The 16,864-nt window shown below is 47.6% G+C and overlaps 1 protein-coding gene across 1 annotated transcript in view; it reads left to right on the forward strand.

Annotated features, from left to right (window-relative positions):
- Positions 1-16,864, forward strand: part of NXN (nucleoredoxin) — a 105,527-nt gene that overhangs the window by 73,163 nt on the left and 15,500 nt on the right. Inside the window, exons 4-6 of the mRNA XM_054008462.1 lie at positions 92-192; positions 1,012-1,118; positions 14,679-14,858. Of these exons, the coding sequence (XP_053864437.1) occupies positions 92-192; positions 1,012-1,118; positions 14,679-14,858 (388 nt within the window). The remainder of the gene's footprint in view (positions 1-91; positions 193-1,011; positions 1,119-14,678; positions 14,859-16,864) is intronic.

Raw genomic sequence — 16,864 nt, forward strand, 5'->3', positions numbered from 1 at the left:
GGGAAGCTGTGGAGTGAATCGGGCCCATTGACTTAGGTGAGAGCTTTGTCCCTGGTGTCCAGATACTATGTGCTCCTCTGTGTTTTTCCAGTGCCCCCCCTGCCGAAGCCTCACGAGGGTCTTGGTGGAGTCCTACCGGAAAATCAAGGAGGCGGGGCAGAAATTTGAGATTGTCTTCATTAGCGCAGACAGGTAATGTCTGCTGTTTGCTTTGGAGAGCTCTGTGCTGTGCCGTGGTGCAAGGGGCTGGAGGGGCAAGGCATGTCTGCAGGCCAGACTGGAGAAACTCATGCCCCGAAGCAAGGAGGGAGCTGGGAGTTACTAGAAGTCCGGTTTTGTGATGTATTCAGCTGTTTGATATGTGCTCGCGGGGTGGAAGAAACTCCAAGTATTAATGGATACGGCACCTGCTTTAAAGAGAGAACCCAATCGGGCCTCTCCCTGTTGGATACACAAGAGACCGGGCTCTAGGTGTGGAGAGGGAGGGAGGCAGGGCTGGACAGGGTTGTTCTGGATAATAAGGACCCTGCACCCCAACCTGGTAGCATAAGATGGCTCTGATTCCGCAGTGGCCAGATACCTTCACCCTGCTGGCTCTGGGGAGAGACTAAAGGAGCCAGGGGAAAGATGGATTAGCCAGGGCAGGGGTGGAGTCAAGAACAAGCCCACAACCCTTGAGGTGGGCTCGACATTTTGCTTTGATGTTCATGCGTGCCCAGGATACAAGCCCGAGGACTGCGGGGCCCTTGAGCAGCAGCTGTCAGAATTGAGATTTTAAATCTCTTCTTGAAACTTGCTGCAAACTCCTTCTTTGGCTCCGGCTTTAAAATCAATGCGGTCTCACCCTGGGTGGGTGCGACTTGGCCTGCCCCACGTACAGGTGGGCTCTGGGCCCTGGGGAAGTGTCAGGCGTCTGCTGGGCTGCATATGGGCAAAGGGTTAAACAGGAAAAAGGGCTGCAGAAGGACGTAATGAGGGTTCATTTATCTGACCTCCATTTCCATTGCCTAGGTCAGAGGACTCTTTTAAGCAGTATTTCAGCGAGATGCCCTGGCTAGCCGTGCCATACGCTGACGAAGCCAGAAGATCGCGCCTCAACCGGCTCTATGGCATCCAAGGTAGGAAACACCCCCGAGCCTGGCATGAAAATCACTCCTGCCCACTCCTCCCATTTAACTTTGTTCTTAAATGTCTCCTCTTGTTTAAATAAAACAAAAAAAACAGCAAAACAAAGGGCCTCCGGCAGAGCTCTCTTCTCTGCAGACTAACGTTCCTACCGTAACCTGCCAGCCCGTTAGCCAAAACAGGACTTCAAAAGCAACCTAATAATTCCTCCTGGAAACTTGGAGCCTTCCAGGCTTGGATGTTTTATCCCTAATTGATTTATTTATTTGTTTTGCTTTTCTTTAAGGTTTCATTGTTGTTTTCTTGCTCTTCTATGTGATAGGAACTCAGGCCATTGTTCTCTGTAGAGAGTGAGGAAGATGGCGTCTGGTTTGTGTTAGTGACATGAGATTTGCATGTTTGATGTAAACCATGGCTTTGCTTCTGCTCTTCCGGGTGTCAGTTCCAGAATTACCCAGGCCTTGGCTGCTGAGGCGGGGGGAGTGAGAGAGAGATTGTGTGTGTGTTTTTCAAGGTGTTCCAAAGACTTTGTGCACTCACAGGAGCTCTAAATGCAACTGACGTAATGCACTGACCCTGCAGTAAACAAAGGACAGCATTGATCTCTCGCCTAGTGGGTGTAGGACGGGGAAGGATAAATGGGGCCATTAGCTAGCAGGGAAGTTTTCAGTATTTATGCATGTTTCCTCCCTGTGAGTAGGGGACTGAAGGGATTGATTTATGATGGGAGATGAAAAGAACTAAGGATAATTTGGGTAAGTGATGGCTCAGGGGAAGTTGTATGATGACAGCTTGCAAGTGTCTGAGAGATGCAAACACCACGAAGGGAATGGAGTTGCTGAGGGTGGTCCGAGGTGCAGCTACGGGCCTGCCCTTACGCAGGGTCTTGCAAGGCCTGACTCTGTTACACTAAGTCGCCTTCACACCTCTGTGGCAGCATCCATGAGCCATAAAGTGGGTGTAAATGTCATTTACCTAACCCTGACTGTCACGTCAATGCTATCTAAAGAGTTTTGAAAATCAGGGAGAGTAAATAATTGGCTCTTTGCATCTGCACCAACAGTTATTCCCCTTTACAAAATAATCAGCTCTGTCTGGTCTGGCCTGCCTTTCCCAAATCTATGCTGGCCTTCACGTTTCCAAACATGTCCATGAACCATACATTATAAACTGCCCCTCTTTGGAGCTCTGCATACATACCGAGGCAGAATCTTGCCTGTAGATGTTAGGTTATCCTTTGCAGACGCTTTGGGACTATACCATCCCTGGACTTTTAGTCGTTCGTTACTTCTCCAGGATCGAGATAATAGTTGAGTGGTTTAACTGTTTCATCCTTGACCTGTAACCCACCTCTCCCAGTGTCCTAGCCAAATTATTGCCTCCCATTCTGTCACCTCAGTCTGTCCTCCAGCTTATCCTCCTTAGTAAACACAAGCGCATCATGGAGGGATGTGTTGTTAAAATCCTCCTTGTCAAATGTGGATGTGAAGGAACTACTGCTGCAACTACCAATAGTTTATTACTCTGCTGCCTTATTATTGGCTTTTCTGGGTTTGTCTTGTTTTCCAGACCTCTGGTATAGTTTAAAACCCATGTTATTCGTCACGGATCTCCCTAGCTATATTTGCTGCTGTGTTTCCATTTTACTCTCTGAATGCCCCCTTGACATTCCTTCTGTTTCACATAAAACTCTGACAATGCTGCATTGCTCCCGGTAGTGTTGAGGAGCTCTGTGTTTGCTCTCTCTGATTCTCCTTAGTTTGTCATTCCTCCCTGTTTTAGAACTCTGTAGGAGCCAGCGAGAAACCTGTCACTGTAACCCTTAGCAGCCCTGCCTTGTCCCTCTTCATTCCACAAGATGGGAAGCCTGGTATGGCCCTTTCTCAGACGGCGGGCACCAGGCATGTGCCCCGGTAGTGTTTGTTTCACAAGTCTTTAAATGCCTCACAAGTCCATTCACAGAGCTGAAATAACACAGGATCTTGTTTTCTCAAACTCTTCCAGTTCCTGAGTGGAGGAATGCAGCGAGATGACCAGATCTCTTGTTATTTTGCTCCCGTAACTGGCTCCCTTTGGCACTGAGGAAGCCAGGAAAAAATGTAGATACAAATACTGAGTTACTGGGCTTTTATTTGGGTTTCCCTGAATGCCTTTCTCCTAGTGTGGAGCAGGAGGGTGAACCATTCCCACCTTATTAACTTGCTTGGGCATCCAGCTCTATTTATCTTGAGCTTTATTCATTTCTTGCATTGTGGCTATTCAGAAATAATTCCCCATTGTGCACACCATTCCCAAGTTTCATGTGAATTGCCTCCTTCAGTTCCCTCCTCCTACAGAACAAGGACCAGCGATGAATTTTATGAACAAATGGGAATTTTCTCTTACTAATTTTTATTTAGAGAGAGGTTTTGGATTGGTAGAAATCCCCATTGATCCCCTCAAATCTCCTTTGGATTGGCAGTGATTATAGGAGATGCTGCTTTCCTTAAAAATTGGTCTGTCCATCTGTCTAGGTTTACAAGGTTGCCCATCACCGTGGTGTCTGAGAGCATTTAGCGAGAAGCAAACAAGGCAGTCTCTCTCTTCCTGCCCAGGAACAATTTTAAAGTTATTGTAGGGAAATGTGTCCCGTTCTGGACTCAGGAAAGCAAAAACCCTGCTAGTCGCAACAGATGGGATAGCCGGTCCAATTGCTTTTTTCCTTTAAAAACAAGACAAAAACTGCTGCAAATGCTTCATTTAGCTTATCCATGGGACACAGAACTTTGCCTCTGATCATCACAAATCCATAACTAACAGATTTTGTAAAAACCCAGATTTTCTTGTCAGTCATCTTAGAATAAGAATATTGTCAGATGTGGTAGCAGAAAATTCTGTCACTGAGTTTTTGTAAAATGTTAAGTCAAGTGGGAAAGAAGAAAGATGGAAACCTCTTTTCTAGGGGCTAAAATCTAACTGATGAGTCCATCTGTCCTATTCTTAATCTAAACTTTTATACGACACTTATCACCATGGCCCCTGATTTCATGATTGTATCTTCAAAGGATAGTTAATAAAGTCTGGCTTTATCACAGCCAAAGGAGTTGACCTTTAAAAAAAGTTTTTCTGGGAACTAAAAGAGGATCTGGTGGTATGTGTGTGAGGGATGTATAACATAGGGGTTAGCTGGTGTGAAATATGTTTGCTTTCGGGTTTATATGCCAAAAATGCTGCCCTGGATACCATCGGCCTGTATCTCCGCAGATGGGATATGAATGCCATAGGATTGTGGTGGTGTCAAGTTGTGCTGGGCAAGGCGTTAAATTCTCTTTTCCTCTATGTCCCCTCCCCCACAGTTGCTTTGTGAGCTGACACACTAGCTAGGGGAAGCCATCAGTGAAGAACTGGGGAAGACCTGAGAACCAGGTGACAATATGCTCTGTTTTAAGCAGGGCAATAAAAGGCTCTTTTGCACCACTGGCAGGGGGAGAGAGGCAATAAAAGTTCTTGTGAATTGTCCGAGTTGAGCAGCAATGCAGAGAGTGAGTCCTGTAGGAGGGAGATTTCTGCCCTTTGCAGACTGAAGGGGCTAGTGCCTCCACACAAAGACAAGACACTGCTGAAGATGGACCGTCGTCCTTGATGCATTTGCTTTAATTCTCTCCCTCTTCTGCCATGCTTCATAGAGGGCCTCTTCAGCCTTGACCAGAAGTGCAGCTTTCTGGGGGGGGTTTAGCTCACGGGGGCCAGTTGTTGCTGGCTGAGGAATACCTGGAACCTGCAGTCAGTGCGTTTTTTGGGGAAACTTTATTAAGGTGAAGTTACAATAAAACTATTAATAAAAATATTAAATCGCACATTATTTGTTACTGATTCAGGATCAGGTTAATAGTCAAAGAACCAGGGTAAAGAACTCTCCTCGTCTGAGCACACTAAAAAGGGTGACCAAATTTCCCCTTTTTGGTGCTTCTCTTGTGTACATGCTTGGTGTGAAAGCTTTTCTATTACACGGACAGTCCATATTTGACTACGCCACAATTCCATTATCTGTTTTCCAGTAATGAGCAATACAAAGTCTTTCTGCTAACACTAACAAATACATTAATTTGTCATTCTGCTTACAATGTATCTCCCTTACTGGAGCATTACGTGAACCGGTCAGGGGATGTCTAGGGGAAGCTGGATAAAATGAATCTGTTTAATAGTTTCCTCCCAAAACTGACTGGACACAACCATCACAAGTGCAAGTGTGTTCCTCTCTCCCCGCAACCCATCCACTACAGCACCTCCCTAGTAGCAAAAATACTAAGAATCTTAACTGGAGTCAAATACCACCTGTACAGTTACTTATACACATATTCTTTATGAGCTACCCAAACTGAAAATATCGATCCCCTTTCCTTTCTCACATAGAGACCAACTCATCCCGATCAATTTCTTTGTCCAAATCCCTCTCCCATCTTTCAGTCTGGGTTGTTTTCTCATTACCATCTTTTTTTCACTCAGAAACGGAACCTTTTGTTCCAGCTTGCTCCTTTGTCAACTCCTCAGACGTGGTTACAGGTCTAGATAAGAGCCTTTTCGTATCCACATTTCACACTAAAATGTTTGACTTATAAGTATTGAAAATATGGGACTTTGTTCTTGTTTATGTTGTTGCCTGTCTCTTGGTATGATTTCGAATCTGCATCCAGGAGCAGCTGTCTGGGTTGAATAGTCTCAGCTCTTACCCACAACGAATAGTCGTTTACGGGATATTTCTGACGGATGAATTCCTGATTGCGAATGAAAGTAGCAAAGGGGCAGGGCCTCGGCAGCAGGAATATACCAAACCTGCCACGGTGGGGTCTGGATGAATAGGTGTGACCTACATTTCTTTTTCACCCAACAGTTACTATGACTAGCTATATTTGGGCTCTGGTCTTGTTCCAACCGAATCAATACATATTTTAGACTCGTTAAAGGGACACTGTCAGATTGAAAATCCAGAAATCCCCTTGTGTGTTTACCTGAAAACAGTAACCATTTATTCTTTTAACTTTTAGGCCCTGATTTTCTGGGTGTAGTTTTACACTTGCAGGTAATTCGTTTCATAGCAGTTAGATGTCTTGCTATCTGATCGTGCCCGGAAATCAAGTGGGGTCTAAATGCTATGAGCAGTGCACACACATTGTCTGCAGATGCAGAATTATGCCATTAAAATTAGGCCAACAGTTGAAATCAGGCCCTTAGATTTCCCTAGTCAGCAGAGCTAATGTGAGATCTTTACCTTTGTATAAAGGGAATCTCTGAGAGATGAGATTAAGTGACTTGCCCAAGGTCACACAGGAATGTCTGTGGCAGAGCTGGGAGTTGACTCCAGTAAGTGTCTTGACACAGGACTTATGACTGGGAGTTTCAGCAGTGTCACATGATCTGGAGGAGGAGATCAAAGTGCAGAGCGAGTTGGGATTGGAATTCTAAGGGGATAAAGGTCTCAGTCCGGTGAGATGTGTCACAGCCTCTGTGTCTGTTGACGTCACTGGTCAGGGTATTCTCCTTCTCACAGATTAGGGCTCAAAGTGAGTTTCCCAGTTCCTCGCTCGCTTTCTGACTTGACCCTCCGCAGCTATCTCAAATGGCATCAGGTGATGAATAAGCTCTTCTGTGAATCAAATAATTTTTTTGGCATAACCTTGGGATTTGTAACTCATCCACCAAGCTAGGTTAATGTGCTGTTCTTCCTGCTAATCTAGGGTGTGCAGCCTCAGTATGTACGAAGGAATTTAAAGCTGCGCTGTCTGGGGCTGGAATGAGGGGAATGTAATCGCTCGCTGGGGCTTGCAGGCATATGGCGAACAGACAAATGTCCATGGATCTCTTAGTGAAATGCTTAGAATGCAAAGATGTGCGAGTAGCCTGCTGTTTTCCACACGTGTGCATGCAGGTCCAGGAGGGCGCCAGTAACTTCACTTGCTTTCCGCTACGCTGAAAATGGTTCTGAGGAGCCTTTGGAACAAGACTCCTGGGCTGAAATGCATGAGACCCAGCCGGGAGTGTTTGACTCGTCTGAATTTGCCAATTCTAATTTACAGGAGGTTGCTGGGCATGGGAGGAGCAAGACACTCAATAGCAAATAGATGGATGCAAGAGTGGTGAGAACCAGACACCAAAATGCTGGCTCCTTGACTCTTAGCAGCCCCGGATATTAAATTGTCTCTGTCCTTCCCTGGGAGGAGACAAAGAAGAAACATTTTTCCATCTGAGAATGCCAATGTCGGGTTATTTGTGAAGCCTTTTGAATTTCCAGATTCTAATGTTTCAGCTCCCATCCACTTTGTCTTAGACAGGTCGAGACGGGCACCTGAAGCAGCCGTGCATTGCTCAGAGAGATCACTGAGCCTACAGGTCTCCTCCTCCTCTGTCACTAGACCGGTTTGTACAGCGGCTGTTCCTTCTTCAGGCTGCCCAAGTGGAGAGACCTCCCTCCACCCCCTATTCATCGAGTCCCCTCTGCTGGTGGTTCCTGTTGTTTTGGTAGCTGGCCTCTTCTCATTCCTGAATGGCTCCATTGCTCAAACCTTACACTCCCATTTGAACAATAATCTCTTCCCCTGGCTGTTTGCTCAGCTCTCCCAAATGGAGCGGCAGGGCACAATCTGCAGCAGCATTTTTTCCAGCTTCTTGGAAGCTTATTAGCTGCTTTCCAAGCCAGCAAATGGAGCTTGTACTGTGGGGGTCCCTTCTGTGTTTGATGGGGATGTTCTGGCCACTTCAGCCATGCCTTGGGCTTCCTCATGCAAAAAGATACCTGCCTTGATCTGCAAGCCAACTACAAGGAGTCATTCATGGAACCTGTCTGCTCTGTGAAAGTTTCAGTGGTACCAAGACTGTGGGTCACATCCTAGGCTGGTGGAGATTGCCATAGTTCTATTGCAGTCAATGAACCTAGGCTGATTTATACCAGCTCCTGTAGCCTTGGTACCATTGAAACTTATGCAGGCTGGACAGTCATCTTGTTCATTGGGCAGCCATCAAAATCAAGGCAGTGAACATACAGGGTTCTGTTGCTTCCAGAATCTGAGCATTAACATTCAAACGTGGAGCCAAAACTCAGGGCTCTTCTGGGACTGGGGGAGGTTAGGCCAAACGAAGGCTCCGGCCATGTCTACACTACAAAGTTTTAACGACACAAGTTACATCGATCTAAAGCTGCCATGATTAGTACATCACTTGTGCGCATACATACTTGGCTCCTTGCGTCAGCACTGCACGTACTCACCAGGAGTGCTTGCGTCAATGCACAGTGCAGTGCACTATGGGTAGGTGTCCCAGTGTGCATCCTGCCTCCATCCAGTGCACTCTCTCTTGGGAAGTTTTGGCAATGCACAGTGGAGCAGAAATAAGTTGTGCAGGGGTGACTAGGAGCAACTGTCTGCATCCCATAATGTCATTTCTAACCCATCATTTTTGTGCCTTATTAAAAAATCCCATGAACCCGCCAAGTATGACATGAAGCTTTTTGTAAAAGTGGCAGGTCTGCAGCTCAGCACCGGACTGACTATTCGCCACCCTGGTCTTCAGATATGCCTGACGCAGTTCTATGGCTTTTACGCAGTACTGCTGCTGGTGCTTGTCATATCCTTTTCCTGCATGCCCCATGCAGTGTGCTAGGACATGTCCACATTTCTACAGCTGGGCCAGAGCTGTGCTTGCACAGACTGGATCTCCTGGGAGAAGAGGATCTCCTCTCTGCTCCAAGCCGGGACGTGTAGCCAGCAGGGTCAGCCGAGCAGTTTCATGCAACAATGGAGAGCTGCTAGATGTGCTCGCCAATGGACAATCATGGTTCTGGTCTCCGTGGTCCCTGAGCCATGATGTTCACAACTCTGAGCACCGCAGTCAGTGTCGGGCATTGTGGGACAGCTGCTGGAGGACTGTTAAGGTTGACGTAAGTAATGCACTGTCTACACTCCCGCTGCATCGACCTCAGGACAACTACCAGGGCTCAATGCCCCTGGGGGAAGTAGTGTTACTATGTTGGTGTAATGAGGTGCTTACACCAGTAGGAGACAAATTTAAGTGTAGACACGTGCACAACTAGGTCGATGCAAGGCAGTTTACATCAACCTAACTTTGTAGTGTGGACCAGGCCTATGTCTACACTTTAAATGGTACAGCAGCACAGCTGCAGTTCGGAAGGCTTCAGTGTAGACACTCACTACAGTGAGGAGAGGGGTTTCTGCTGTAGTTAATCTACCTCCCCAAGAGGCGGTGGCTAGATTGACGGAAGAATTCTTTGTCAACCTAGCACTGTCTCCACCAGGGAGTTAGTTTGGCTTAACTACGTATCTCCGGGGTGTGGATTTTTGACACCCCTGAGAGATATAGCTATGCAGTGTAACTTAGTCAAGGTAGCAGGTAACTGAGGAATTTGCCTGTTTTCTATTTAAAGGCATTTGAGGATCTATGTTTAACAGTGCGCTTCCCTGCTAGCAGAAATGAATAGTTGTAGTTAAAAATTAGTGGGCGTGATCAGGTTTTTGGGGTTTTTTTTAATCTGTTGGTGTTGAAATGTGCTGAATTCACAGGCCTGAAGACTGAAGTTCTCAGACAGATCAGGTGCAACTCGGACAGTACTGAGTGAAGCAAGCTTCTCCATACTGGCCAGGGCTCTTCAGTCTCTGGGGCTTTTCTGTTAGTATGTGGGGGCTAGATGGGAGGGTGAATCTTATGAAGTGCTGGTGTGAGACCTCAGATCACTGAACAGCTGTCAGGTAGTAACAACTTCCAGTCGCTACCACTCTGGCTGGATTTGAATTGGTGATTTGCAGCAAATCTCTAGTATGACTCCATTTACTTCACTTTGTTTTACACGGGTGAATTTGGCCCTTAGAGATCAAAGGCTCTGTATTGCACTGCCAATCCTCCAAGCCAGCCTTCTGTTTTTTCAATTAAGTTGCATTTTTTGATAATTTGTCCTGCATCATTAAGACTGAGCTAAATCCTGCCCTTCGTAAAAAGATAAAAGTCCATTGAATGCACTGAAGTTGCACTGGCTTCCACGAGGGCTGAAACTGGTCTTTTGGAGTCTAAATCCAACCTCTGTTTGAATTTCTGACAATGAGCCTGTTTGAAAATACTACTTGCGGGTAGGGATTCCAGTCTTATCCCACAATATAGCCTTGTGCCGCTAAACACTCTCCCACTCGGAGTCCATACGCCATGTGTATGCAGACACTTCAAAATGCTCTGCTGAATAAAACATTTGGCTAGACTTTAGAAGGGCAAAGCCCAGTTGGACCTGAGTGAGCAATCCGGCACAGCAGGGGGCACAGCGCTCTTTGCCGTGGGGACTAGGAGCAGAACTTGCCTTTGTTTTTGCAGGACTTTTGTAAAAATGAAATATGTGCTCGTAACCTCCAGGAAGGCTGTTCTTTAACACATCTGCTTCAGCCAGGCGGGATGAATTAAGATATCTATAAAGCTGCATCCACAGCAACTTAAGTGCACTAATCCTTGAGAGAAAAAAATCTGTTAACAATTGTCAGGAGGTCTTTCTACTTCATTTCCAAGTGCTTGTTTTAATAGACTTCCCACCAGCCTTTCCCTGTAAGACTGACCTTTCCCAACCATACAGTTGTGTGGAGAATCATACACCTTTACCTTGGCACCAGAACCTTCCCTCCCTCATCCCCCAAAATACCATCATGATTAGCAGGATCCCATATTAGTTTAGGGTGACCAGATGTCCTGATTTTATAGGGACAGTCCCGATTTGGGGGCTTTTTCTTATATAGGCACCTATTACCCCCCACCCCCGTCCTGATTTTTTACACTTGCTATCTGGTCACCCTATATTAGTTCCAGAATGTTGGGACATTCTTGATGCAGCTCTGTTGGCTTCCAGGAAATGTCTGTGATCAAAGATGAATCTGGCTGGGTTTGTATGGCTATATACATTTATTGGACTCTCCCACTTTCTCTGGTATAAGGAAGTGTATGTTCTCCCCACTCCCCAAGGTAAGACTTGATCAAAGGAGTAACATGTGATATCATGTAGGAGGAGGAACAGCCAATCAAAGTTCTGCTCCTGCACGGTTGAAGTTCAGTAAGGCATTTTGCCATTGATTTCAGTGAAGAGGAGGGCTGGGTTCCAGGTTTCCTGCCACAGAGATCTGCAGGCCAGCACCAGCGTGTTAGGGGATCTCCCTTCCCTCCTGTTTTTGCTAGGGTGACCAGATGTCCTGATTTTATAGGGACAGTCCCAATTTTTGGGTCTTTTTCTTATATAGGCTCCTGTTACCTCCCACCCCCTGTCCTGATTTTTCACATTTGCTGTCTGGTCACCCTAGTTTTTGCAGACACGCTATTCCCTTGCAAGCTGATGTGTTTTTCATCCTGAGGTGAAGATTGCTAACTTTAACGAGCAAAGCACACTGCCAGTGACTATACTTCTCTTAGCTAGCTTGGGATACTACTGCTTCAGCAAAATACCACCTGTTCAGCTTGAGTTTGGTCTTTGAGACTTTGGAAACTGACACCGGGGGGGCGAAGAGGAAAGTATAATTTTGATCTTGGGCCAAGGTCATTAAGTGCCAAGAGACTGGTCTCAGCCTTATATCGGAGAAGGCTGGAAAGCAGCAGGGAGCATTTCAGGACTGCATTAGGCCTCATTACATTTCAGTGAGGTTGAGCAGGCCGCATGGAACGTAGAGACTCAGTGAGGTGAGTTTCAGGTTTCGCTGTGAAAGTTTCACCCACTTTGGGCGTGGAACTCAAAAGGGCTGTGAAATGAGCCCAGCGCTGCGTCAATTACTTAGGACAGAGCTGTGGGAAGGGAAGCTGGGCCCCTGTGAGATTGATAATGACAACCTCCTGATAGCGTTTGTGGCTGTGGCCAAGAAGGAACTCTTCCCACCCAAGGGGGATTCTGTGTTTCCTTTTGCTGCAATCACACCCAGCTCGTAAATCACAGTCTGCCGAACAATGCCTGAGAGCAGAGAAAGCCGAGAGTTGCGCGGCCTGTTTCTGTAACACAATGACGGTTCTCAGTCTTCACTCTGGGAATTCGTACCATCAGTTTGTCGGCAGCCTCTTCATGAGACCTGTGGTTCCCCCTCCCCCAATAAAACACTTTCCCATCAGGCTCAGAAAGGGGCTGCGGCCCCGGGGGGAAAGGATCTCATCCCACTCCCCCATGCTTGCAGCACTGGGACTCAATCCTGCAAGGTGCTGAGCACCTGCCATTGGCATTAGCTTCAGTGGGAGTTGAGGGCATTTAGCGCCTGGTGAGACTGGTCCTTAGCTAGTGACCAGCACTTTCACTACCTCCAGAGCCAGAGTCCCGGACAGTGAAATCAGTCTCCATACAAGTGATGCCTCCAGGATGAACTTTCTGCTCCCTCTGCTCTGAGGACCTAGAAGCAAAAGTGACTATAAACCGACACGATGCAGACTACGCTGAACAGCCTCGTTCCACTGCCTGAGCAGAGCCAACAGCATAAATGATGCAAGTCAGATTGGTCTTAACAGATTCCTTCAGTGTGTGGCAGTAATGCAGGAAAAGAAGAATTGGGGGAGGGGAGATGTTCTTTTAACCATTGTAGCTATTGATTACCAAAGCAAGGCAGCTGGGGCCTGGAACCACTGCTTATAACACCCAGTCCTCTCCCAGTTGCTGGGTTCTCCCCTGTCTGCTTGCTGAATCCACCACTTCTCTCCTAGACTGTAAGCTCTCTGGGGCAGGGGCTATCTTTTCCTTCTGTGTGGACAGTGGGGGGCCTTCAGTGCTCTGGTGATACAAATCACCACTAATGCTGCTACGCAGGATTGAAGTCTGCACAACAAGTAACTGTTGGAAGGAACTGTGCACAGCTGGAATTTAACGTGCAAGCCCATTGGGAGGGTATTTTGAATAGCCTACTGGTCAGCTGTGGAATAATAAAATGTGAAATGATTGCCTGTGAAATGTATTTGTAATCTATGAAATAGTGAAGAGCTCTGGCTTCTCACGCCTGTGAACTGCCGCTTCGATCCCGGGAGCTACCTAGATGTGCCATGTTGGGGTGGGGCATTGTGGGAGAGCTTTATGCTGGCCCTACATGAAGGAAGCAATGCTCTGTAACAGCTGGGAAGCAGGTGGTGGCCTCAGACTGACTGTCGCCCTTTGCCTGTTCACTCTGCCCCAGTGGAGCTGGGAGAGTGGCAGCGGGGAGACAATGGCCTGATGTGGAGAAAAAAGAGTTAGGAAGAAAAGTCAGGGGATGGCTCTAAATAAATAGTTTCCCCTTTAATAGCCTTGTCATGTACTTTCGTGCCCCACCTGTGCTGCTGCCATGTTTGGCACAGTGCTTTTGTCCCTGGTTCTCTTTAATTCTGGCCTCTGCTGGAAGGTCTCCTCTGCTACTCAGTGTCCTTGTTAGCGAAGCTTTAGCGTGTGCATTGCTGTTCCCTGTGCTGCGTTCCTGCTCCCCAGAGGCAAGGGCCCATGATAGAGGCCCACAGCTAAGAAAACGTCGGCCATGGCATTCATCAATACAAATTGTGCACTGAGGCTTTATGAGCTGAAGTCCTTTCAGGACTGCGCTGCCTCGCTGCAGGGGGTGGGAAGTGCGTTCTCTCGGCTCAGTGGGGCTCCATAGTAAAAATCCTTATTAAGCTAATACAGTTCCTGCGATGCAGCTGCTTCTCAGACATCAGGCCTTTCGTCACATTGTAAACGTCAGCCGCGTACGTTACTGAGGCCCAGGCTGAAGTTGCGAGAACGCAAGAGCATCTAAACCCAGTCGCGTGGGGGTAGTTTGGGACGCAGCCATAGTCTGTTACGACAACTGAACAGATTATCTTCAGACAGCTTAAGGACTGTGACTTTCTGAGGCCTTGCAATGCCACTTATCCCAGAGCCTAGTTTGATAGCAGTTAATGGCCACTGAATTGTAAGGATTTATAATGGAAATAATTGCACCCACCTTCCTCCATAGACGTTGTGTAGGGTTGCTGTGCACAGCATGGCCATAGCCCATTGAAGTCAATGGAAAGACGCCCATGGATTTCTTTGGGCTGTGGATTAGGCCCTGAGATGCCATAATCTACCCCAGAGGTGGTTGCATTTGAGTGGCAGCCCAACGGTTCCTGTACATAACATATGTAGCACTGTTCACCCAAGGATCTGAAAGCACTTTACAATCTTTAAAGAAGCCTGGCAGGAAAGATACCTGTGTGGGATTTTTATCTGTCTTGCCGAGCAGTGACCAGATCCACCAAAGCCATAATAATGTGTCCCTAAGTTCACGCGGCAAATCTGTGGCAGAGTGAGGACAGAACCCAGGAGTCCTGCCTCCTAGCTTTCCTGCTTTGAGTGCTAGACTACACTCCCCTCGCAAGGTCAGAAATAAAACCCAGGAGTCCTGAGCCTGCACTCCCTCACTTTGGGAGCAAAAGGTGCTGTAGAAACATGAGATATTATTTGTTTCACCACCAGAATGACAGACGTGAATACAAACTCTTGTCTCATCAGCTCCCCAGCCTCCTTCCTCCTCCCCATGCAGTTATTGTTGTGCCTGAGCCATCCCTTTGTTCTTCCTCTGCCGCAGGCATCCCCACGCTCATCGTCCTGGACACCAAGGGAGACGTGATCACGCGGCAGGGGCGGGTGGAAGTGCTGAATGACACTGAATGCCGAGAGTTCCCCTGGCATCCCAAGCCTGTGCTGGAGCTGACAGACTCCAATGCTGTCCAGCTGAATGAGGGCCCATGCCTCGTTCTCTTTGTAGGTATGGAGTGCTGTGGATTTCTTTCTTTTTTAATCCATTACCTTATTCTTTGGGTTTCATCAGGTGGGGTGGGGTGTCTCTTTGGAGGAGATATCAGTGGGATGCTGTTCGGTGTGACGTTCTCCTTGGCAATGGAGCCAGCAAGGTACTAGATCTTTCTCTCTCTCTCTCTCTCACTCACACACACACACACACACAGTGTCTGGGCCAACACACACACCAGTGTCTGGGCAGCCATCCTGCTCGGTATCTGCACGAGCCAGGGCATTATGGGTACCTATCCCATGGTTCCCAGCACAGCTTCCGGAAGCCGGGCTTTATAGAAGTAGCAATGTACCTTTGGAGAGGTGCTGTACGATTCAAGTGTTCCCGTGAGAGCCGTGGAAATCAGTGTTTGCAGCACTGGAAATCCATCACAGTGGTCCGTGTGCTTCTTGCACCTTTATGGAGCAGAAACCTCGGGAGCATCAAGTTTCCGAAGCTGCGGCAGACTCCGGGGACACTGTGCAGAGTGGTCACTGGAAGGGGTGGCAGGAGCGTTATGGGACTATGTGGAGAAGTCCAGTTTCAAGGCTGCAGCCTCAGTGTCAGCACGTTGTCTATGCTAGTTCTGCCGTGGTGCATGGTCAGCCTTTGCTCTGAGCAAGGGCAACAGTGTGGTGCTGACCATACTTGTGAACCATCCCAGTCTCTTGTGCACGTGAACCCAAGGTGTGTTCCAAGCAGGGCTGGGGCTAGCAGTGCTAAAACCCTCTAGACTGGACCAGGCATAGAGAGTGGTGGACGTGCAGACCAAGGATTATCTTGCCCTCCCCAAAACCCCGTGTTCACCCCAATCCATGAAAATGGGGCTCCTTCAGAAAGGACACTCCCCCTCACCCCCAAAAGAAACCCCCATGTGAGATTCAGCATGACAGGTGTAGTGCTAGGAGCCGTTAGAACAGGGGTTCTCAAACTGGGGGTTGGGACCTCTCAGGGGGTCACGAGGTTATTACATGGGGGGGGTCATGAGCTGTCAGGCTGCACCCCAAACCCTGCTTTGCCTCCAGCATTTATAATGGTGTTAAATATATAAACAAGAGTTTTTAAATCATAAGGGAAGATCGCACTCGCAGGCTTGCTATGTGACGGGGTCAGCAGTACAAAAGTTTGAGAACCACTGTGTTAGAACATGCGGCTGAGTTACACCCGGTTGCTTCCCTTAAAGTTGCAATTCTGCAAATAATGCTGATCTCTCTCTGTGTATGACGCTTGGCTGGATTCTTTTTTAAACAGCAAACAGGTTCCAGAGCTATTCTATGCTGTAAAAAGTGACAGAGAGTCCAGTGGTATCTTATAGACACAGGACTCTGTCGCTTTTTACAGCTCCAGACTAACCCGGCTACCCCTCAGATACATTCTATACGTGTGTGAGAGAGCTGTACATGTGGGATGGGGTGTGCTGGGATGTATTTTGTACAAACTCACTCCATCCCCCAGGATATTATTTGTATCTGAACGTTATTGCTTGCAGGACCAAGCATGTGGAGCGTGCTCTTGGGTCACAGTATCTGAAAAGAACTCCCATGGGTAATGACGGATGCATTTTGGTTTGATCTACCTCTGCTCAAAGCGTTCAGACCACAAACCCGCTGGAACAATCAGGGAGGCATGGAGTCACTGATCATAGCAAGAGAGACCAGTTCTCTCCTCCTCTGGGGTAGAAATAAGAATGGTCTCACTGGGTGAGACCAATGGTCCATCTAGCCCAGTATCCCATCTCTGACAGCAGCCTGTACCAGAGTTTCAGGGCGAATGTAAGGAACAGGACGTTTTTGGAGAGATTCACTCTGTCTTCCCCTTCCAGCTACTGGCACTCAGGTTTAGGGTCGCCCCAAGCAGGGGGTTGCATCCCTGACCATTTTGGCTAATCGCCAGTGTTGGACCTATCCTTCCTGAACTTATTGAGTAATTTGTGAACCCAGTTATACTTGTGGCCATCACAACATCCCATGGCAATGAGTTCC

This window comes from Malaclemys terrapin, chromosome 18 (assembly GCF_027887155.1).
Source record: "Malaclemys terrapin pileata isolate rMalTer1 chromosome 18, rMalTer1.hap1, whole genome shotgun sequence".
Classification (NCBI taxonomy): Eukaryota; Metazoa; Chordata; order Testudines; family Emydidae; genus Malaclemys; species Malaclemys terrapin.